Source organism: Aethalodelphis obliquidens, unplaced genomic scaffold, assembly GCF_003676395.1.
Source record: "Aethalodelphis obliquidens isolate GAN/ISIS:26980383/991018 unplaced genomic scaffold, ASM367639v1 scaffold85, whole genome shotgun sequence".
Taxonomy (NCBI): domain Eukaryota; kingdom Metazoa; phylum Chordata; class Mammalia; order Artiodactyla; family Delphinidae; genus Aethalodelphis; species Aethalodelphis obliquidens.
In genome coordinates this window covers 6,234,504-6,257,970 of record NW_020838029.1, presented here as the reverse complement: position 1 = coordinate 6,257,970, position 23,467 = coordinate 6,234,504, and the positions used below count along the sequence as shown (strand labels likewise).

Sequence of the window (23,467 nt, the reverse complement as noted above, 5' to 3'; positions counted from 1 at the left end):
CACACACACACACACACACACACACACACACACACACACACACACACCCCTGTATATAAAGTTCAGCCCCAGGAGGCAAAACTGAAAAGAAAGCTAACATATTTCTCTCTTCTAAGTCTGCAAAACAGGGTGGGCCTAAAAGGGTGCAGCCACTTTGGGAAAGTCTGACAGTTCCTTAAAAATGTTCAATGTTGTTACCTTATGACCCAGCAATTCCACTCCTAGGCATATATACCCAAAAGAATTGGGTATATATTTGACCGCACAAAAACCTCCCGTGAGGTTCATAGCAGCAGTATTCACAGTAGTTGAAAGGTGGAAACAACCCAAAAGTCCATCAACAGAAGAATGGATAAACAACTTATGGTATAACCATAGGATGGAATATCATTTAGCCTTAAAAAGGAATGAAGTGTTACATGCTACAACATGATGAACCTTGAAAGCACTATGCTGAAAGAAAGAAGACAGACACAAAAGACTACATGTTGTATGATTCCATTTATATGAACCAGCCAGAAAAGGACACTTTACAGAAACAGAAAGTAGATCAGTGGTTGCCTTGGGCGAGGGAAGGCGAGGGGAGGAGTTTGGGGGAAATGGGAAGTGACTGCTAATGGGACAGGACTTCTTTTTGGGGTGAGGAAAATGTTCTAAAATTGACTGTTGCACCACTCTGAACATTCTAGAAACCACTGAGTTGTACACTTTAAATGGGTGAATTGTATGGTATGTGAATAAGCTGGAGGGTTTTCTGTTTTTTTTTTTTAAGGTGGGCCCTATCATTTTTATCAGGTCAGCATTCCTAGATAAAATTATCCATACCCACGCCCTCCAGCACACAGTGATAAGAGTGGAAAGGTAGTCCCTTATCCTCCTGGTTCCCTCTAATCACCTGAGTAATAACAGTTGGCTTGCTCGGGTCTCAAGTCAATTTATAAACAACGTGAGAATCAGGGGACTAAGCAAAGCAAAACAATAAGCACAAGAAAAGATGCTCAACATCATTAGCCATTCGGTAAATGCAAATGAGAAGCACAATGAGGACTTCCCTGGTGGTGCAGTGGTTAACAGTCCGCCTGCCAATGCAGGGGACACGGGTTTGAGCCCTGGTCCGGGAAGACTCCACATGCCGCTGAGCAGCTAGGCCCGTGTGCCACAACTACTGAGCCTGCATTCTAGAGCCTGCGAGCCACAATTACTGAAGCCCGCGTGCCTAGGGCCCATGCTCCACAACAAGGGAAGCCACCGCAACAAGAGAAGTCCACGCACCGCAACGAAGAGTAGCCCCCACTTGGCGTAACTAGAGAAAGCCTGCGTGCAGCAACAAAGACCCGATGCAGCCAAAAGTAAATAAATAAAAATTTTAAAAAAAGAAAGAAAAGAAAATCACAATGAGATATCACTTCACACCCACCAGAATGACTAGAATCAAAAAAACTGATATTAATAAGGGTTGGCAAGGATGTGGAGAAACTGTAACCTTCACACTGCTGGTGGGAATGTGAAATGGTGCAGCCACAATGGAAAACAGCCTGGCCATTCCTCAAAAGGTTAAACATAGAGTTGCCATATGATCCAGTAGGTATATATAACCAAGAGAAATAAAAACACATGCCCATGCAGAAAACTGCATACAGATGTTCAAAGATAGCATTCATAATAGCCAAAAGAGTGGAAATAACCCAAATGCCCATCAACTCATGAATGGATAAACAAAATGTGATATATTCATATAATAGAATAGTATTCAGTCCTGAAAAGAAATAAAGTACTGATACATGCTACAACACAGATGAACCTTGAAAACACTATGTCAAGTGAGAGTAGCCAGTCATAAAAGACCATATATGAATCCATTTATACAAAATGTCCAGAACAGGCAAATCCATAGAAGCAGGAAGTAGATTAGTAGCACTGAGGGGGATGGGGAGGTTGGTGGGGCAGTGGGGTGGGGAGAGGCTGGGGGGACAGCTAAAGGATTTTTCTTTTTGAGGTGGTGAAATGTTCTAAAATTGACTGCTGTGATGGTTGCACAACTCTGTGAATTTTACACCACTGAATTACACCCTTAAATGAGTGAACTGTAAGTTCATAAAAAAATGAATGACAAATACAACTCTATTTCACTTGAAGAAATGGGAAATTCCTATTTACTGCATTAGTATTCTTAGGCCTGCACACATTTGCTGTTAAGTCAAGCCAACCAATTCCCATCTTTTGGCTCCTCCTGAGGTTCCCCCCACAATATCATTCTATGGTAGTCTTCCCAAGTCCAAGTTCCTTTTGCAGGAGAGGGGGCGTCTCCTTCAGGCTTCCAGCAGCCCCTCTACCCCCAGGTTACCTCCTCCTTTGGTACAGCAGTTTGTGGTCATCAAGACTTAAAAAGCTGACATTTGGGGCCTTACCTGCTGGCGCAGTGGTTAAGAATCCGCCTGCCAATGCAGGGGACACGGGTTCAATCCCCGGTCCAGGAAGATCCCACATGCCACGGAGCAACTAAGCCCGTGCTCCTCAACAAGAGAAGCCACTGCAATGAGAAGCCTGCGCACCGTAGCGAAGAGTAGCCCCTGCTCGCCGCAACTAGAGAAAGCCTGCACACAGCAACGAAGACCCGACACAGTGAAAAATAAATAAACAAAATAAATAAATTTATTTTAAAAAAAAGCTGACATTTGGGAGTTGGCTTTAGTCCATCTGTTAACAGCTTCTGGCACCTGAAGAGTCTCAGAGCAGCATCTTCTGGGTAGAGAGAAGGGGCTCACAGCTTCTCTGCTGTGGAGAGAGGTCATTGTGGTCTCTTGGCAAAAGCCCTGGACACGAAGTTCTCAGGAACTCTGACTTCAAATTGTGATTATGCCCCTTACTGGCTGTGGGATCTTGATCAAGTCACTCAACCTCTCTGATCCTCACTTTCCTCATCTGTAAAATAGGGATAATACCACCTATCCCACAGGGATATCCTGAAGATTAATGCTTACAAAGCCATCTAGAATGCAGACATACTCAATAATTCAACAAAACATGTGCCAAGCTCTGGACTAGGTGCTGGGGCACAAAGAAAAATACAATGGTAGCTGCCTTCAAATTGTTCAGTGTAGAAATGCTGTTAACAGGAATTCATTTTCTTCCCTCCCTACATTAGCCTTCTTTTAGGATGGCAACAGGAGTTTCAGAACTTTGATTCTTTGCCTTGATAAACTTTCACCTCTGTGCTCTCAAAAGAGATCATGCTGATAGGGTGGCACCTATGTTTACATCTCTCATTCTCAAACAGGGGAGATGGGGTGGTAAACTTAAATGTTATGGGGAAAATATCCCTTTTATGCTTTCAAGTTATTACCAACACTTATCCTTACACTCTTCCAGGCCTTACTGAAGGTGTTTCCATGGTGAAAAGTGTGCTTCTTCAGCACTTTAAAATAAGTATGGAAAACCCTAGTTCTTTCTCATTCCCTGTACCCCCAGCCTGTATGGATTTATATTCCAGTTGAAAAGACTAGTCACAAAGGATCAGTTCCCAGTTTAGCTACCTTAGTGACCAATTTCTGGCTCACCTCCTGATTTGGGGTTCAGAATCTATGCTAAAAACAAAAGGGCTTTCCAGAAAACTACTAGCTGAGTTTATAAACAGAGGCTGACACAAAGCAACTAGGGAGGAAAATGTAGGAGATAGTTTCTAAATCAAAATGTTATAACATGAAAACCATCCTTCCCTTGGTGGAGCAATTCCACAAGTCACAGAAAAATATTTTTCATTTTAGAATAGATTGGAAGAGAGCCTCTGCCAAGAGCCAGTTGTTTCAATTTTCAATTTGAATTTTAAGCAGGATTATACATGCCCAAGAACATCATGCTATTTTTAGCTAAATAGGTAGGATTGCTGTGTCCACAACAGTTTGGAGCAATCAGGAGTGAAACTATTAAACAGCATCTCTCACTGTAGTAGCTTATCATTTGGCACTTCTATATCTATTTTAATATTTTCCAAAGCTTCATCATACAAATATTTGTAAAGCACCCATGCTTAGGCACAATACAAAGTTTAAATAGATAGACAAGGTTCCTATCTTCATTATGGGTTCAACCCATTAAGCAACCAGATATATGAAAGAATCTCACAGTTAGAGCAAAGTCAGAGCTGCCATCCAGCCCCTAACTGCCCAGATGAGATACATCAGGAAGCAACTGTCCTACACCTATCACCCTTCCAATGCTTGTACCATCTCTATGTATTCAAAAGAGAGGGGTAATGAAAATGTTCTAAAATCGACTGTGATGATGAATGCACAATTCTGTGAATACACTAAAAGCCACTGAATTGCACACCTAAATGGATGCATTGTATGGTGTATGAATCATATCTCAATTAAGCTGTTAAAAAAAGGAGAAAAATTGTTCTTACTCTGATTGCTCTAATTAGTCAAGGCTATTTTTTTTAAGCTCTCGTACTAAAGGATATCTAGCTAAAGGCTGCACTGGTTTGGCAATGGTGCCTCAAGGGCCACCATGGACACCACTCTAATCTTTCCCTCACCCTCTCTTCTATTATTTTCCCAGTTCCTTTCCTCTGTTCCAACTAGGTCTTAGGTTTCTCAGGTATTCCCAAGCACGATTTGTCCCAGCTGGTGGACTTCAGGATTAAACTGATTGCTGACCCTCGGCAACTTTCCCTTCATGACCTTAGGCAAGTCATGTCCCTGCTCTCCTGTCGCTGTTCTGGTTTGCACAATGAGGGGTTGGACTACGTGATCCTTTCCAGCTCCCACATTCCATGTGAAAAAAATACAAATGATGAACACTTACTTGGCCAATAACATACAAAGTCTCTGCCATTTTAGCCAACAAACATATATTTGGATTACTCATTTTGTAAATGCCTATGTGATGCAATCCTCCAAAGAACAGTATTTAACATAATTATAAAATGATCAACATGGAGTCCTTATTCTTAAAAACTATCATTTTATCAAAGAAAATTCAGAGCCCAACACGGAATGCTTGATAGTCTCTCTGGACCTGTTTCCAAGGGTCCATTTTTGAATGGAAAATAAAAAAAGCTTTTGCATGTTGGGGCCCTGTTGGATTTTCCAAACCAAAGGAAGAAATGAGATTGGGGTGGCAGAGACTTAACAACAGTAGTTCAACTAAATCCTAAGAGAAGAAAGGTTTTGTTTGGCAAATGGTAGAGGGACCTAGCATAAGACAGCACCCCGACAAACATCAAAAATGCTCAGAAATATGCCCAGAGAGCAATGAACACTGAAGGAATCCCTTTAGCCAGGACAACTTGCAGCTTTTTATGCAAATCAATTACATTCTCCTAACAAAACTCGGAGAAACATGTAGTCACCAGTTTCCAACATACTACCACCAAATTCACAGTATTGTTTCCATGTGCCCAGCATCAGTGAGCAAAACCGAAAGAAACACATCAATTTCTCCTTCACACACACACAAATATGCAAGAGAAACCATTTTCTTTGCAGAACCTACGTTGCCTAAGTTGTGGCCATGAAATGGATAAATATTGGTTGCTAATAAAAATCAGATGGTGAGCTCTACACTGAGAAGCAAACAGCACGCCCAAGCATCATAAAAACAATAACCCTAATGTGTGTTTCTTGTCATTAAGCGGGACACCCAACATGGAAAGAAATGACTCAAAGTGTCCATTTGCATCCCTCTTTCCTACTACCTCAGACCAACAAGCTCTCCTGTTAGTCATCTCCCTACACTTGTCCCCATCAAAAGGGCCTAGTGCATAAGGTTGCAGGCCCCTCTCTTGTTGGCCTTCAGGCTCCTGGCTTGAGGCGCTGAACAAGGGGTAGGGGGGCAGCGGAAAGGACAAAGGTAGGCGCTTTCGATCCCTCACGGCTTTGCAGCAGGGCTGCCAGCCTTTCCCCATTCTCATCACGGAACAGAGCACCTGCCCTAAGGGACAAAGGCCGGCCTTACAAAGAGGAGGGGGAGGCGAAAGGAGTCGGCGACAGTCGCAAACGCTGGCAAACAAAAGCGGGCATGGGGGGGGGGCCCGAGAACACCAAGCCCACCTCGGGGGTTCCCAGAGGTCGCCAGGTCGGGGTGGGGGGGAAAGGAGGCGTAGTAACGGATGTGGGGGAGGGGAAGACGGAGAAAATTCCTCTGAGGACCGAGATTAGGGAGCTGCTGGGGGCGCAGCCGCCGACAGGAAGGAGAGTGGGGGGCGGACAGAGGTCCCAGGCGAGAAGGGGCAGAGTTCGTGGGTGGGGAGAGGTGATGGCCAAGAGGTGGAGGCCGGCCGGGGCTCAGCCGCGCGCATTGCTCCGCGGGGCCGCAAGGGACCCTCGGGAGGGGCTCCAAACGCGACCCAGGGATTCCGGGGAGAGCTCAGAGTTGGGGGCGCAGTGTGGGAAAAGAGAAAGTCTGAGAACAGAACCGTAGAGAGGCTAGGGGGGACTGTGAGGGGGCCTGACCCCCGTCCGCCCCACCTCACCTGGCGCCGGGTCGGAGTCCAGGTCTAGTGCTGAGAAACCGCCAGCTCCGGCCGGCCCCTCTGTCCCGCGCGGGAGACCACGGACACAAAGCGGGGCACGCGGGAGGAGGGGGGGAGGAGGGGGAGGAGGAGGAGGGGGAGGGGGAGGGGCGGGAGGAGGGGGAGAGGCGTGAGGCGCCGGGGGGGGGGGGGGGGGGGGGGGGGGAAAGGAGGGGTGCCCGCCGCCCTTCGCCTGGGTCAGGGGGCGGGGCGTGAGGCTGGAGGCCGCGCTCGGCCGGCCAATGGCCACCCCGCCGGCCGGCTGGCTCAGGCGCGCTATCCCGCAGCTCACCTCGGCACCTGGGCCTTGGCTGGCCCCAGCCAATCAAATGCTTTCATTTGCATAACCGGCCCCTCCCACTCGCCCAAGCCGGGGGACTGCTCCCGCAGAACACAAAGAAGGCCCCCAGCAGGGAAAGGGGGGTCCACTTCCGATTCCCTACCTGGAGAGCCTAGCATCACCTTTTCAGCGCGTTTATGGCTGTTTCACGGTCACCCTGATGAGGGGAGAAGTGGGGGGTCATAGAGGTTTGGCCCAAGCACTCTTAAGAGGTTGGTACTCTTCTCCCTCAAGTCCTTCTAACCGAGAACTACCCTCCTGTTCCAGGGAACACAGTTATGTTCTTCGCCTCTTGAGCCCTCCGCCTCTGCCTCCCTCCCCTCCCCTTTTTCCAGTCGCCCCGATCTCTGCGCTTCCTCCCGTAAACTGCCGCCCACTACTGGCCTTCAGCTGCATTGCAGCCCTATTCACCAGGCTCTGAGCACAGCCTTGATTGATGCTCCCAAGCTGTCCAAACCTACCCCAGTCCAGAAGGAAAACGAGAGAGGAAGAGGTTACTGTACCAGTGTAAGAAAGGACCTAGTCAAGTGGCTTTGTTACCTATGATGGCAAAAAGCCAGCAGTTAGTAATAAGTCTAATCTCCCCAAATCATCTTGTTCCACCTTCCTTCTCCTACCTTCAGGTCTGTACTGGGCCACAATAGTGACTGACTGGCCAGCCCGTTTCAGAGCAGCCGCAGCCTGCTCATGAGTTGCATTCCTCAGGTTCACGCCATTCACCTGTCCAAAGAGAGGAGTTATGAGCCACCCCAAAAGCAAGAAAGGAGTCCTCTGTTGTCCTGAGTTAGGAGAGGGAGATGGGTAGACCATCTCTAAGCCTACTTGGATGCCTTTCTCATCCAAGGATGGGCAATATCCCATCCTTGCCCCTAGGATGAGACCTAAAGGATATATCTCTAGCATAATAATATCTTTGTGGGGGTCAAATGCCAGCCAGGGTTAAGATCCAAGAGATACTCACTTCCTCCTTAAGTATAAGTCTGGTTCCCTGTCCCTCACTAAGGACATCTATAAAGAGAATATGGGGCTTCCCTGGTGGCGCAGTGGTTGAGAGTCCGCCTGCCGATGCAGGGGACACGGGTTCGTGCCCCGGTCCGGGAAGATCCCACATGCCGCGGAGCAGCTGGGCCCGTGAGCCATGGCTGCTGAGCCTGCGCGTCCGGAGCCTGTGCTCCACACGGGAGAGGCCACAACAGTGAGAGGCCCGCGTACCGCAAAAAAAAAAAAAAAAGAGAATATGTTTTCTCCAGCTTTTAGCTTTCCCCCACTTCAAGAAGCATTCCTTGGAGACAGCCAGGTCTTCCCTCCTCCCTTTCAGACTGGCATAGCTCCCATCCTCCCACCTTGCCTTTGTCTCCTCACCGATAAGATCCGGTCTCCTCTGCGCAGCTCCCCACTCAGGTCAGCTGGGCCTCCTGCCAGGATGAAGGAGACGAAAATGCCTTCTCCATCCTCTCCTCCCACGATGTTGAAGCCCAGGCCTGTGGAGCCCTTGTGCAGGATGATCTTGCGGGGCTCTCTGGTGGGAAAGGAGTGGAAGGGTCAGGACAAAGTAGGTATAAACTGTTGTCCCTGCGAGGGCCAGCCTGGAACAAGGCCCATATGGCTGTAGACGGACTTAGGTTCCTAGGTATGATACTCTGTTGCTCCCTTTCTCTCCTGAAACCTGCTTGGCTGCTGTTTGCTTCCAGGTGCCAAGTTTCAGTTGTTCTTCCTCCCTTCTTCCTGAGGGCTTGGAGTCAACTTCCCAGTGGACAGTCTCCGACTCTCTCTGGTCAACAAACCCCTACCCTGGGCTCTAGAGACCATATCTCAGAGCCCACTCACTGGTCCTCTTCCTCCCCAGATTCTCCCATCCTACCAACTGGTGTGATTTGAACCCTGGGCCACAAGAAGGGGAATCAGTTAGGGGCTGTGGGATGGCCCTGGGGTTGATTGCACTCACCACCCACAAACTGTGCATACTTACTTTATACATGCTTCTCCGCAGTCTCAAAAATCCACCGACCAACTATGACCCCTCCTACTTTCCCCAACAACAGATTTAGTCAACAGCTAGCACTATGTACCCTTGCTGGGTGATGTGGGAGATAGAGATAAAGAAATCCCAGGTCCCCAGAAGAAGCTTAGGAGCCTAACTGAAGAGAGGAGACAAACACATGAAAACTCCGACTCCCACTAACCATGTCTAAGGAATCCCTCTGTAAATGGTCAGTGTCATCAAGTGAGAGCAGCTGCGGCTCCTGTATATCCATACAACCTGACTCAGCACACTTGCCCAGCCCACTGCCTTCACTTTAAGCATCTTTCATCTGAGGAGCCCCAGGTCCGAGGCTCTTCCTTTCTTGCTCCCAGTCTCAGGTGCGAGGCTCCTTCCTTGAGACCCGGATGCTCTTGCTAAAGCCCTCCTCTCCTCCTACCTGGCATCCCCTCCAGGCCGCAGGGAGCGGAGCGGCCAGGCCCACCTCTGCGAAGCCCTCCTCCGCGAAGCCCTCCTCCAGGCCGAGGCCGAAGCTGAGCCCAAGCCCAGGGGCAAGCCGGAGCCTGAGAATTTGCGTGCCCTCTCCATGGCTCCTCCAGCTCCCCCCCACCCCGCCCCCGCCAACTCCGTCCGCCTACCCTTCCGGCTCTACTGCAGCCAGCCCAGCAGCCTCCCAGGCCCCACCCTGCAGCAAACCTGTCCCCCGGAACCCCTGCCGGTCCAACCAGTTCCGCAGCGGCAGCAGCCTCCAGAGTGGGGCGGGGCCGTTCCCTGCGTGCGAGGCCACCTGGCCCGCCAGCCTCCCAGCATCCCGGACCAACGCCACCGGCTTAACTGCTCTCTTCTCTAACGTGGAATGGTTGCAGCAGAGGGGGCTGCAACTGTCTCGGGGCAGGAAATCCCGCAGCCTCCACCTCCTCAGCCCCCTAAACACTCCATCCTACCCTTTCTCTGCACTTTCGAATGGGGGCCACACACTTGGCACTCCCCCTGATGGTAGAACTTGTCCCTGCAGCCACCTCTGTCCCTCCTTAGGGTCCCAAGGGCCTGAGAGGGGGCCTCAGACCCCAAAGACACGAGGTATGAGGGCTTTATCCTCTTCTATGCCATACTACGAGGAGGCCTGTGGCCAGCCAGAAGCAATTCCTCTCCGCCCCATCCCTAGGTAGGATGCGGAGGGGTGGGGCGGGGGAGGGGGTCTTACCTGGTGAAGTCCTCCTCAGCCAGCATGTGCCTGGGGATAGGAGAGTAGCGCGCGGGGGGAACCTGAGGAGGAGCAGGGTAGCTGACCTTGCTCTCCACAGCCCCGAGATAACCCAGGCTGGAGTTATGGCTTATGTGGTTGTCAGCCAAGGCAGTAAAAGCTGGAATCGAGAAAGGGAGAGAAAAGTTCCGAGACCACTCCCCAGTGGTACCCTACTCCACCCGCCACCAAGGGCTGACCCCCCCCCCCCCCCACCTCAGATGTAAAGAGACCAGACCGAGGGATGCAGATTCCTCAGGCGTCTCCTCCCCACTCCACCCCCTAGGGTTCCTCCTCCACAGTCCCTTTCTGAATCCTGAGCTCACTCCTGTGAGTCTTAGAAAGAGCTAAAGTCAAGGCAATCTACAAAGAAAGGCATGACTAGAGGTGTGACTAATAATAATCCCTCACATCTCTATAGCCTGATACAGTTTTCCAAGGGCTTTCTCGTCCGTGATCTCATTTGATCCTTGCAGCAGTCCTATGAGGAGGGCAGCACATATATCATTAGCTCCTTTTTGCCAAAGAGGAAACTAAAGACAGGTGAAAGGGACTTGTCCAAGGGCACCCAGGTATAAGGGACAGGGCTGGGATTTGGACTCAGCTTTCCTGAGCACCAGTCTTATTCTCTCTCTCTCTCTCCTTCTCTCTCTCTTAACAAGGAGCATAAACTTGTTCCCTTCCAGAAACCAGGGGGCAGGGCTTCAGGACAGGGACAGGGCAGACTGGTACGTACTGCTGGCGTAGTCGGGGGGTGCATACATGTCGTTGAGGTGGAGGCTGCCTGGCTTGGCCACCTTCAGATAGACCATGTCAGATGTGTTCTTCAGCGAGGCCACAGCTTCCTCATGCCTCACATCCTGCAGATTGGTGTTGTTCACCTAGGAGAGGAGAGGCCTTAGGGCTAGCACTGGGGAGAAGAAGGGAGGGCCTCTGCAGGGAACACTGAGGGGTGCCCTTTCAGTGAAATTCAACAGTGCTCTATCTAACAGAGGTCCAAATACAGTGCTGTGAGGGGCAGAGAAGCAGGGGGTGGGGGTGGGGACAGGTGAGGGAGTTCCAGCCATGAAGAGGACTAGGGCCTTGCTATCTGGGGACACACAACTCAGATGATGCTCTTGAAATTTCCCATGATGCCTAGTCCCTGAGTGAGGTTCAGGTGGAGGGAGAGGCTACTAGAGCTCCACCTCCCCACCCCGCCATTTGGGCATCCCCAGGAAGGCTGTCTCACCGCCAGCAGCCGATCCCCGATCTGTAGGCGTCCATCCTTCTGAGCAGCACCCCCCTCAATGATCTTGGTGATGTAGATGCTGTTGTCTCCTGGGATGTGCTGGTTGCCAATCCCCCCAGCAATGCTGAAACCCAGGCCTGGGCAGGAGCCAGCAGGGAGTGGGAGAGGGACACAAGGAGAAGTTAGAACACGCAGTCAATCCCAACCCCCGCACCCAGCCAAGCCACCAGCCCCACAGGAGCTCCCCCCAGGGATCCCAAACACCAGGCTGCCATCCCGAGGTCAGTACAGGTGAGATGTGAGCTCAAGAAAGAAGGATGTGAGCTGCACCAGGGAGTCAGGAAGGAAGTGAGGGTATTCCCTTCCAATTCCTACAGGGCGAACCAGGGGCCTCTGGCCAGAGCACGAGAACCCAGAGGGCCGCACCTTTGGGCCCTTTGAGCAGGTTGACCTCCATGATGGTCTCTGGTGGGGGCTGTCGCCTCCGTACCACCAACCGCACCACAGGGCCGGCCTCCTTCAGTGCCTCCACCGCCCGGCTGTGCACCACCTCTGACACATCCACCTCATTCACCCGCAGCACACAGTCATTCACCCTGTGGGGGAAGCCCAAGAGGCATGACACCTTGCCACCCCCCCCTCCACCCCCTCTCCCACCTCCTCCTCTTCCTCTCCCCTCCCCTTCCCCTCCCTCCTCACCCCTCCCCATCTCAGATCTAATTCAAGGGTCATCCTGCCAGGCGGCCCTCCTCCCCTCACCTCCATCCTGCCCCTGCCGTCCCCAGCCCTGCTTCCAGGCCACCTCACCCCAGCCTCCCGTCCATGGCAGCTGCTCCACCAGGGATAATCTTCGTAATAAAGATACCAGGGTCATCGGGGACATGGGGGTTGTCGATTCCACCAGCAATGCTGAAGCCCAGGCCAGAATTGCCCTGCAGAAGGAAGTGGAGGGGCACAGTTTTCTCACGCAGAAGGCATGGGGGAGGGTTTCCGGGGCCCCATCTACCCCTGCCCCCAAAGAGCAGCTTCTCCAGGCCTCAGAAGGGGCCACGGCAGGCTGGGGCACATTCGTCACCAATCTGGCCGATTCCCAGCCTGTGCTGACCATTCTGGCGTGGAGGCCTCAGCGAAGCCATCCCCTCCCCAATTCCCCAGGCCTCAGCGAGCAAGGTCAATTAATATTTGTTAGACAGTTGATTGATTGATGCAGTGATGCAGCCTCTGAGGGCCGCCGTTTCCCCATTCTCTCAATGCAGGTCCCCCACGAGTCTTGAGACCAAGGTTCAGGGCCCTCCCCTCTCCCCGTTCTAACCCTGCCCTCCCATTTTATCCTGCCCCACCTCCAGACTCACCCGCTCAAGGACTATCTCCTCATACTTGAACATGCCATCACTGCCATTCACCTAGGGGAAGACACAGGCAGGGCCCTAAGTGCCTCCTGCGCCGCTCCCCCCTACCCCCGGTCAACCTGCTTGTCCCCCAACTCCCCACAGAGTAGTAGGAGAGCCCAAATTGACCCTGAGACATCTGTTGGCCACAGATGGGACAGGCTGACCCTGAGGAGGCCCCCCCTCCCCTTGCTTCCAGCCATATCAGGCCCAACCCAGCTGCTCATTTAGCCCAGATCAATTGTTTGGGACCGAGCCAGCCAGTGGTGCACTCACCAAGAGGCTCGGGGTTCACTAGGAGGGGTGCAGGGCTGGCCTGAGGGGGATGGCAGAAATTGAACATGGCAGGCAAACCATGCCACACTCAGCATCCGTGGGGGCACCCAGTGGCCTGGACAGGGACCTGCACCCCTTCTGAACAACAGCTCTCCCTGACTTGGGATCACAGACTCCCACCATGTCAGAGCTGGAAGGGCAGCAGATACCATCTTGTTCAACCTCTCCCATGTGACAGATAGTGACACTGAGGCCCAGAGAGGACGCAGGTTGTGCCTAAGGGCACACTGGGAGTTAGTGGCAGAGCAGGGGCTAGAACCTGGATCTCCACATGCTCTTTTGAGTGAAGCAAGCTGCCAAGGCCATTGATGTTCTGGCCACTCATCACCTTGCCCAGCAAAGCTCGTGGGAAAAAGAAAAGTTCCCCCCTTCAGAGTACCTCATGAACCCTCATTCTATCTCCTGTGTCCCCAAGAACCCAATTCCTCAAATGGGCAGAAGTCAATCCATTTTCTATCGAGGGGCTTTTGATCCCGAACCCTTTGTGTTTCCCAGCAGAAAGGGATCTGCTCGGGAGTCAGAGGCAAAGCCAGGGGTAGGACAGGAGCAGAGTGGACAAGATGCCCCATGAGGGAGAAGCTGATGACCCATGGACTGATTGGCAGCAGAGTCCACGGCCTTCAACATGCAATAGCCACAGGAGGAGAAGCGAGGGAAAGGGATGGAAACAGGGTTGGTCTGACCAACCCATAGAGATGGCCTCTCAGACAGGACTTACTTGTGGCCACTGTCAAGTGAAAATATGATTCTGGACAGACAAGTAGCACCTGCTCCCTGGCTTTCACTCTTATCCCCAAGAATGGAGGAGCCCTCTTGCCTCTCTCCCCAGATAGCCTGGTGCCCCTCCCCCATCTTTCTCTGGCTGTGTTGCCCCTTTCCTGACCCCTGGTCTCCTCGTTGGAAGAGGGAAGCTGCAAACCCAGGGTGAGGGCTCCTCTGCATGCCCTGCTCTGCTTCCCCTCCCACCTACACCCCACACAGCTTTGGCTTCGAAAAGCAGAGAGGAGGAGAGGGCTGGCTAGTCATGCCTCCACCTTTTCTGAGCCTGGCCCCAGGGCTTTTTGCCCTGCAGCCCTAGGAGTTGGTGGGAGGATTCTCACTGCAGCCCTACTCCTGTCCCTGATCCCAGGAGGAAGAACCGATGGCTCTTAAGAGCCCGCAAACCAACACCACTGCCTGAAGTACCATGCAACAGACACATAGGCAAAAGGATTTCCATGTAGCTCTTGTATGCATCTGGTACACCATGTGTGCCCACATGTGATAGCCATGCTTCAAGTCCAGCTCTGGTGAGACCCAGCAGCTCCCAGCTTCCACTGGTCCACCCTCCAGCCTCCCACCACCCCCCTCAGGGAACCTGCTCCCAGGGCCAGGAGCCAGCCAGGGATCAGCCCTGGCAAAGAAACCTTGACCAACTGGCCCAGCCTTGGGACTGGCACCTATCTACCAGTTGAGCAGGACAAGCACAAGAGAGTGTTTACAAGGGTAGGGCCCCAGGATGGAGGAGAATCCGCTAGAGAGGGCAAGGGGCCAAGGGAAGGGACGCAGGAAACAGTCAGTGTGGACAGACAGAAGGCCAGAACCGAGGACTCCTCTCCCCAGGAAGTCCCCACCTTTGCTTCTGAGTGAGAGCACATCTGATCCCCAGAGGGGGACAGAGGTGGCCAGAACGGTCACCAGCTTGGGGCAGCCAGCACCTGCCCTCCACAACAAAGCCTCCTCCTCCCCTCTCCCTACCCTGGGGGCTGCAAAGCCGAATAACCAGACAGGCCCTCCGCCATGCATGCCAGGGACCCGGCTCTGCCGGCCCAGCCTCCATTTTGCTGCTTCTCCCACAGATGCTCCTTCCATTTTCTAAGCTGGCAGTTTATTTAGGCTGGGAGTGGAAGCCGGAGTTGTGCCCAGCACCCAGGGGTTCCCAAGCTGTGCCAAGTCAGGACTGGGGGGCCAAGTTCTCCCACATCTTGCGGTACCCAAGGGGAAGATGCCCCACCGGGGCCAGTCCCTGCACCATAGCAGCTGCCCCTTGCCTGGCTCCAGGCATCATGCCTGTTCTGGAGCAAGGAAGCTGGCTTCAGTCCCCCCCTCGCCCCCTGAGTACACATACACACTTCAGAGCTGCTTGGACAAAAGAGTCCATCCTTCTCAGCAGCCTCTCAGCCTTGCTTGGGACGTGTCTCTCGCCTCCTCCCCCTCCCCTCCCTTGCCTGTCAAGCGCCTCTCACCAGGGACACCACACACGCGCGCGCACGCGCGCGCACACACACACACACAGAGGCACACGCGTGCACACACTTGCAGCCACATGCTCATATACATGTAGCCACACACACACAGGCAAACACAGCCAAACCTGCAGCTTCATCTACAGAGACACCTCCACATCCAGAGAGACGTCCCCACATGTCCATGTGCACATTCACACACAAAGGGACTAGGACGGAGAGGGACTCATGGCATCAAGGGATGAAGCTCAGTAAGCTGGGCACATGGGCTCCTCGACATAGATTCACAGGAGCTCCACTGCCTTCCTCCACACACCTCAACACACACACACACACACACACACACACACACACACACACACACACATACACGTCCCCCCTACACAGAGCACCTTGCCCCCTCCTCCCCTCCTGTGGAGACACACACCGCACACAGCCCCCGCAGAACCTCCCGCCCCCTGCCAGACACAGAGACACTGCTAACCCCCCCCGCCCATGCTGAGGCGAACCCAATCCCCCCACACGGGAGAATGTGCCCCTCCGCCATGCCTTCGCCTCCTGACACACAGCTCCTCCCAATCCCCTCCAAATGGAGACCCCCAAACAGACACACTGGGAAGCACACACCGCCTCTCTTGGCCCAGCTGCAATGCTAGGGCTCAGGGTCTGCGGGCTGGGAGCGCTGGGAACCCGTGCTGCACCCCAGGCCTCCAGGCGCCCACTCCCCAGCCCCCGTGGGTTGCCCCACCACCACCCCCTCTGCTGATCCATACCTGCTCATACCAATCCCGGTTGGTACAGGTGCACTCGGGCCACCAGCTGGGGCCGCTGCCGTTGAGTTTGGGGGTGCTCTTGCCCGGGACTGGCTTAGGGGGCACTGGCCCCACATCCCGGCCGGTGGGAATGAGCTTGGCCTTGGTGCGGGGGGTGGGGGTGGCCCCCGCCTGCGAGGGCAGGGTCTGCGAGCTGTAGCCCCCGTAACCGGCGCTGGCTCCATTGCCCCCACCTGGCCCGTAGGGGTCGGGTACCTGCCAGTCCCCGTAGCCGGGAGGCTCGAGGCGCCGCAGGGCGGCCAGGCGGGTCACCTCATAGCACTCGGGGCACTTACAGCAGTGCTGGTGCTTGTGCATGGCACTGCCCCCCGCGGCCCGGACCCCCCAGCCCACGCCGGTTTCCACACCGCCGCTGCCGCCGCCGCCGCTGCCGCCAGGCTCCCGGGCACACTCACACTGCTCGGACCAGGAAGGGGGGGGCACCCGTGGGGGCGCCCGGGCGGAGCGGGGCCTGGGGCCGGGCGGGCGTCCCGGGGCCTCTGCCCCCACGCTGCCCCGCACCCACGGCTCCCCCTCCAGCACTGGCGGCTCCGTGTCGCCCGTCGTGGCTCCTGGGCCGAGGCCCAGCGGCAAAGAAGAAGCGGGAGCCTGGGCAGAAGCTGGGTGCTGCGAGGACCGCTCCCGCACTGGTCCCCAGGATGGATCTGAGTGGAGTCAAGAGCATCTCTCCCTGGCTCCCTTCTCAGTTGATTCCAGCCAATCAGCGTGCAGAGTCAGGCAGCGGCAGCGGCGGCGGCAGGAATGCTAAACAGCGGCTCCTTAAAGGAACAGAGGCAGTGGCGCCCCCAGGCTCAGCCCCAGCTCCCCAGATATCGGGGGTAGGGCCAACCCTAGGGCAGGGACAGGGGACTTGTGCCACGGGTGAGCTCAGCCCCCACTCTCGTGCCCCCTAATCTCCAATTTCAGCCTGTCCTCGGCCCACTCCACCCCACCCCACTACCAAGAGGGAGTTGCAGGGAGATGCTCAATGGGTCCCCGGGCTTGCTCTGAGCTGGGGCCACCAGAAGTAAAGACTTGAGGCGGCAGAACAGATCGAAGGGACGTTAGAGCAGGGTGAGGGAGGTGCTCTCTCCTAACAGGGGACCAAGGAAGAGGGCAGCTTAGGAGGCTACTCTCTTGTCAGGGCCTCTTCCTCAGGACTATTGTTCTCTCAACCTCTAGGCCCCGAAATGACTGCAACCTCACACTTGACCTGCTTCCATCACCAATGAGGGACTCAAGCCTAGAACAGAAGGAAAGGAAAGCTCTAAGCTTTTGTCCCTGGTGCACAGATTCCTGTCTCCTCAACTCCACTCCTGCATGGTTATGATGGGGGAAAGAGCTTCAGGATGCCAAGAGAGTAAAGAAAGTCCAGGGCAGAAGGAAAGGTAAGAAGAGATCTGAAGTGAAAGAAATCTGGGTGTCTGGAGAAGAAGTTGGGAATACTTATCCAAGGACATTTCCTTAGCCTCTCCTGGCTCAGTCTGTTGGCGGATGGAAGAAGGATGACATGCTGGGAAAACTCTTATCTTTTTGCTGTTCTTTATGTCATTAGCTACCAATTATTGAATCTTCACAAAGTCCTAAGTGCTTTACATGCAAACAAAACCCCTACCAAGGTGCTATTATTATTATCCGACTTTTACCGAGAAATTGAGGCTCAGAGATGTTAATACAGCTAGGTTACCCAGGTGGAAGTCACAGAATCACGATGCAAATCCTGGCCATTTGACTCCAGAGTCCACGCTCTGAACCACTCAAGTCCAACAGGTCTATTCTAAGTTCTCCTGCAGATCTCAGATCTCAGTTCAACAAACATTCATTGCACACCTACTCTGTGCAAGACCTTGACCTAGGCCCTAGGGCTACAGAAATTCATTCTTAAGTCAACAGGCATTCACTGAGCACCTGCTATGTGCCAGACACTGTTCTAGGATTTGAGGATATAGCAGCAAACAGAACAAAACACAATAAATCCCCGCCCTTGGGGTGCTCACATTCTAGTGAAAGGGCACAGACAAAAAATAGCACAATAAATAAATGAAGTATATACTACGATATATGGTGATAAGTGCAATGGGAAAAAAGAAAAAGAGCAGAGAAAGCAGGATTGGGAGTACTAGGGAAGGACATGAGGTTGTGATCATTTTTCTTCAGGTTTTTTACCCCTGCATTTTAACATGAGAATTTTCAAACATACAGAAAAATTGAAAGAATTTTACAGGGAACAAACATCCAATTGCCACCTAGATTCTCATTAACATTTTACTATACTTGCTTTATCACATGTATATCCTCCACATATCCTCTCCAACTTTTTTAAAAATGACAATTTGCAAACATACAGAAATGTTGAAAGAATAGTACAAGGGACACCTATATATCTTCCTCATAGAGCCAACAACTGGCAATGTCTTGTTATATTTGCTTTATCGATCTATCTACAATTTCTTCTGAACCGTTCAAATGTACGTTATAGATTTCATTACACTCCTCCCCTAAATATTTCAGCATTCATCTTGTGGGAATAAAGACATTCTCCCACATAACCACAATATGATTATGACATCTAAGAAAATTAACAATAATTTCATATCATCTAATATCGTCTAATGTCCAGTCTATATTCAAATTTCTCCAAACTTGCCTTTTATCTTTTTTTTTTAACATCTTTATTGGGGTATAATTGCTTTACAATGGTGTGTTAGTTTCTGCTCTATAAAAAAGTGAATCAGTTATACATATACATATGTTCCCATATCTCTTCCCGCTTGCGTCTCCCTCCCTCCCACCCTCCCTGTCCCACCCCTCCAGGCGGTCACAAAGCACCGAGCTGATCTCCCTGTGCTATGCGGCTGCTTCCCACTAGCTATCTACCTTATGTTTGGTAGTGTATATATGTCCATGCCTCTCTCTCGCTTTGTCACAGCTCACCCTTCCCCCTCCCCGCCTTTTATCTTTTTTAACATCAGAACCTAATCAAGGCTGTCACATTGCATTCGTGTCTTTAGCCACTAGAACAGCCCCAATCTTAAAAGAAAACCTTTTTATTTTGAGATAATTATAGATTTACAAGGAAGTTGCAGAGATAGCACAGAGAGGGCCCGTGTACCCTTCACCCAGTTTTCCTCAATGATTGCATCTTACATAATTATAGTACAATATCAAAACCAGGAAATTGACATTGGTATAGTGTGTGTATAGTTCTATACCATTTTACCACATGCAGAGATTTCTGTAACAACCACTGCAATCAAAATACAAAACTATTTCATCACCACAAAGACCTACTGGTGTCATCATTTTAAAAGGTTGAGGAAAGTGTAAAAAAATTACCTCCCTTTAGGTCTCTTTACCATGTCTCATTTATAGTACGGTTGTCTTAAATATTTCCTCTACATATACTGAGCTTCACATCAGATGATGTTTTACTTATTGCTTCAACCATCAAACATTATTTAGACAACTCAAGAGAAGAAGGAAAGTCTGTTGTACGTACTTACGTTTTTACTCATTCTATTCTTTCTTCCTTCCCGATGTTCCAAGATTTCTTCTTTTATCATTTCCTTTCTGTTTTGAGGACTGCCTTTAACCACTCTTTTAGGGTGGGTCTGCTGGTGTCATGGTCTCATAGCTTTCCTTTTTCTGAGGATATCTTGATTTCTCCCTCATTTCTGAAGGATATTTTCACTAGATATAGCATCCAGGCTTGGCAGTTCTTTTAACACTTGAAATATGTTGTTGCCACTTCCTTCTGGCCACCATGGTTTCTGGTGAGAAATCGCTGATACTTGAATTGTTTTTCCCCTGTTGGTAAAGTGGTGTTTCTCTCTTACTGCTTTCAAGATTTTCTCTTCGTCTCGTTTTTAAAAGTTTGATTATAATGTGTCTTGGCATGGATTTGACTTTATCCTGTGTTGCGGGTTTGTTCAGCTTCTTGAATCTGTAGGTTTGTGTCTTTTGCCAGATTTGGAGGATTTTCAGCCATCATTTCTTGAGGACTTTTTCGCCCCCACCCTTTCTCTTCTCCTTCTGGGACTCCGATGACATGAATGTTAGGTCTTTTGTTATAGTCCCACATGTCTCTGAGGCTCTGTTCATGTTTTTGTTTTTAGTCAAGTCACCTAGTCAAGTCTGTCCTTTTCTCCTTCTTTTAGCATCTTCCTATGTTTGTTTTATATATCACATACAGAGTTTTAGCTGTCCTTAGTGGGAGAAATAGGGAGAAGCATGTCTACTCCACTTGGGTCCAGAACTAGAAGTCTCCCATCTTTATTTTTTTTAAATTAATGACACTGGCTTTTTGAAAAGTACAACTCAGTTGTTTTGTAGAATATCCTACTTCTGGATTTGTCTGTTGTTGTTGTTTTTCCCCTCGTGGTGTCATTTATCTTGTTCCTCTATACCCTGTACTTACTGTAAACTGGAAATTAGAATAGAGGCAATCTTAAATAGGCTGGTCAAGGTAGGCCTCACTGAGAAAGTGACATTTGAACAAAGACTTGAGGGAGGTGAGGAAGGGAGCCATGCAGAAGAGTATACCTAGCAAGGGAAGAGCCAGTGCAAAGGTCATGGGTAAGAAGTGCATCTGGCTTGTTCGAGAAACAGCAAGGAGGACCAAGCAGCTGGAGCAGAGTGAGAGGGAGAACGTACTAGGAGATACGATCAGAGATTTAGTAGGAGACCAGATTGTATAGGGCCTGTAGGCCATTGAAGGATTTTGGCTTTACTCTGAGAGAGATGGGGAGCCATTGGAGAGTTTTTGTGCTGAGAACTGACATGATCTGACTTGTGTTTAGCAGGATCACTCTGGCTTCCATGTGGAGAATAGGCCACAGGGGACAAGGGTGAAGCAGTGAGACCAGTCAGGAGGCTACTGAGGTGATGCCAGAGAGACGTGAGTGATGGTGGTTTGGACCAGCGTGGTAGCACTGGAGGTGATAAGAAGTGATTGGATTCTGGATGTATTTCGAAGAGAGAGTCAACAGGATTTGCTGACAGATTGAATATGAGGTGTGGTTCCAAGGTTTTTTGGCCACAGCAACTGGAAAGGTGAAACTGCCATCGACTGAGATGAGGACTGCTTTAGGGGAGGGGTCATTTGGGCAAAAAAGATCAGGTGTCCAGATTTGGACATGTTGAGTTTGAGATGTCTATCAGACATCCAAGTGGCAATGAATAGTAAACAGACCCTGTCGCCAAGATGCTCAAAGTTAGAGAAATGGACATGTAGAAGCATTTCATTACAATAACTGTGAAAAGTGCTATTTCAGAGGGGTATACGAAAAAGCAAGTTATCAACTCTACTTGTGGGTGGCGAGGGGCTTACGAAAAGTTTCATAAGAGATGATATTTTTAGTTTGCTCCTGAAGGGTGACTAGGTGTTCATTAGGTAGAGAAAAGAGAGGAGTGTCTTGTTTCCTGTATTCTTAGACCCTGGCACACAGTGGTTGCTCAGCCACACCCAAGCCAGTCACTAGTTGTGTGACCTTGGCCGTTACTTTACTTCTTGAGCTTCAGTTTCTTTATCTGTGAAATGGAAATCATCATAGGGTTTTTGTGAGGATTAAATGTAAAACATTTAGCACATTACCTTGTAACAGTGGTTTAGGGTTAATTATTATTGTTGAATGAACAAATGAATGAATATCTTCCTTCATGACCAAGTCTAGGCTAGGCTGGTAACTCAGGACCTTAAAGTCTTTTATATGCTCAGCAGTTTGCCAATACTATAGAGTGCTAGACTCTTTTCCTACATCCTAAAAGTAGCTCAGGAAAAACAAAAAACAAAAAACACCCTATAGCCTGGGCCTCTGAACTGCTCTGATTGAGGAATAAACATTGCTAAGCCTGGAGTGAATGGAGAGGGTCAAACTGCCTTCCCCACACCCCGTCCCTATTTGACTGCTCTCTCTCTCTCCTCTCTCCCTCTCTCTCTCTGTCTCTCTCTGTCTCTGTCTCTCTCTCTCTCACACACACACACACACACACACACACACACAAACACACACAAACACACACACATTTTCATTTTTAATGAATATGAGTTACATCCCTTTACATTCATAGTGAGCTTCTCCCCACTCTACAGGCTCTCTGATGCTCAGACTGGACTTGGTTGGCAAGTCAGCAACCTTGAGATGCTTTGACACTTGGAATCCCCTCCCAACTGCTAGAGTTCCAGCCTGAGGCCCCAGGGAGACAGGCGCCCCCTACAGGTCGAAAACAGCCCACGCCCCTGCAGGCGGTTGTGGTTGCTAGGCAACCGGGAGGCCCGCATGGAGACTGAAGCCACAGAGGAGCCTGAGAAGGGATTTGGGAGAAGGGGACTGTTTCTCACTCCTATCCACCGTTTCTCCAGCACCCTCCCTCAGCAAACTGATGGGGTTAGGGCAGTGCGGCCCGCTGCTGTCTGATAATCTGGGCTCATTCTTGAAAGTACAGCTTCACTGGGTGACCCCAATCTTTTTGTGTGGATAAATAATCACCCTTGCCCCAAAGCCCTCGGGTTTCACCTGGGAGCCAGAGACTGGGATTGCTGAAAGCAGGAAGTTTCTGGTTTGTGAGTAAGGGGCATTGCTGTGGGTGTGCATCCTTGGTGGATGGGAATTCTAGCACATTGGGCGTGGGTAGGAATAATTTTGGTGATTAGTCTACTAAGGTATCAAGATTTCCCCACCTTTCCCAAGGTATGGATTAGGGAACTCCTACTTTCACCCATTAAAATAAAAAGGCCCCATAGGAACGACAATATATAAAGGATCATTCATACCTTGGTGGAGACAAGTTTCTCAGTGGCTTTCCTGAATTAGATTTCTCTATGGAGTAGGGAGAGATCCTGAGGTCTGTTGACCCCTGTGAGTAGGGACAGAGCCCAACAAGAGGGAAAGAAACAAAAAGAAGAATGGCAGGGTAGGAACACAGAATTCGGCAGCTTCCTAGTACTGTGTCTGGTTTGGGGCTAGCAAATCCTGTCAGCTCTGTGCCCTCTCTGTTAGGACCATGCTGAAGTATTCCGTCCTTAGGACCGCCTTTGGGGACCAGAAATCCACAGCTTTTCCTCCTAGTAACCTAGCATTCTGGCCCAGGAGTAGGTCCAAGCAGGCCGAAGCCGTGGGCACAATAATCCCTCCACTTGGGACTCATCTCTTCACAATCAGTACAGCAGGAGCTTCATTGTGGCAGAGCCCCAAGCCATGGCAAGCTTAGGGGAGAGCTGTACCCGGAGTCTCATCGTGGGCTTTCCCTCAAGAGTTCCAAGGTAGAGATACCAGGCTGAGGTACTGGCAGCCAGAGAGGTCCTGGTCCAGCCACTGCCCCAGTCCACAACATCTCCACAGCCGCACGATGGCAGGGGGAGGCTCCTTGCTCCCTGTGTTCTAAACTGAACTGGGTCG

General features: G+C 51.0%; 1 protein-coding gene and 1 pseudogene across 8 annotated transcripts in view; one reads left to right on the top strand and one right to left on the bottom strand.

Annotated features, from left to right (window-relative positions):
* LOC113613113 (chromobox protein homolog 3 pseudogene) overlaps nucleotides 1-5,831 on the top strand; it is a 12,685-nt pseudogene extending 6,854 nt beyond the window's left edge.
* The window catches only part of DLG3 (discs large MAGUK scaffold protein 3), a 65,487-nt gene that overhangs the window by 40,378 nt on the left and 1,642 nt on the right, over nucleotides 1-23,467 (bottom strand). For 2 of the 8 annotated variants that reach the window (XM_027093596.1, XM_027093597.1), the window contains exons 2-11: nucleotides 22,843-22,925; nucleotides 19,574-21,599; nucleotides 12,662-12,712; nucleotides 12,117-12,241; nucleotides 11,736-11,905; nucleotides 11,310-11,446; nucleotides 10,815-10,959; nucleotides 10,040-10,199; nucleotides 8,217-8,373; nucleotides 7,472-7,574 (exon numbers count right to left, since the gene is read on the bottom strand). In XM_027093596.1, the coding sequence (XP_026949397.1) occupies nucleotides 7,472-7,574; nucleotides 8,217-8,373; nucleotides 10,040-10,199; nucleotides 10,815-10,959; nucleotides 11,310-11,446; nucleotides 11,736-11,905; nucleotides 12,117-12,241; nucleotides 12,662-12,712; nucleotides 19,574-19,633 (1,108 nt within the window). In that variant the 5' untranslated portion in view covers nucleotides 19,634-21,599; nucleotides 22,843-22,925. The other 6 variants (XM_027093598.1, XM_027093599.1, XM_027093602.1 and 3 more) reach the window with 6 other exon arrangements.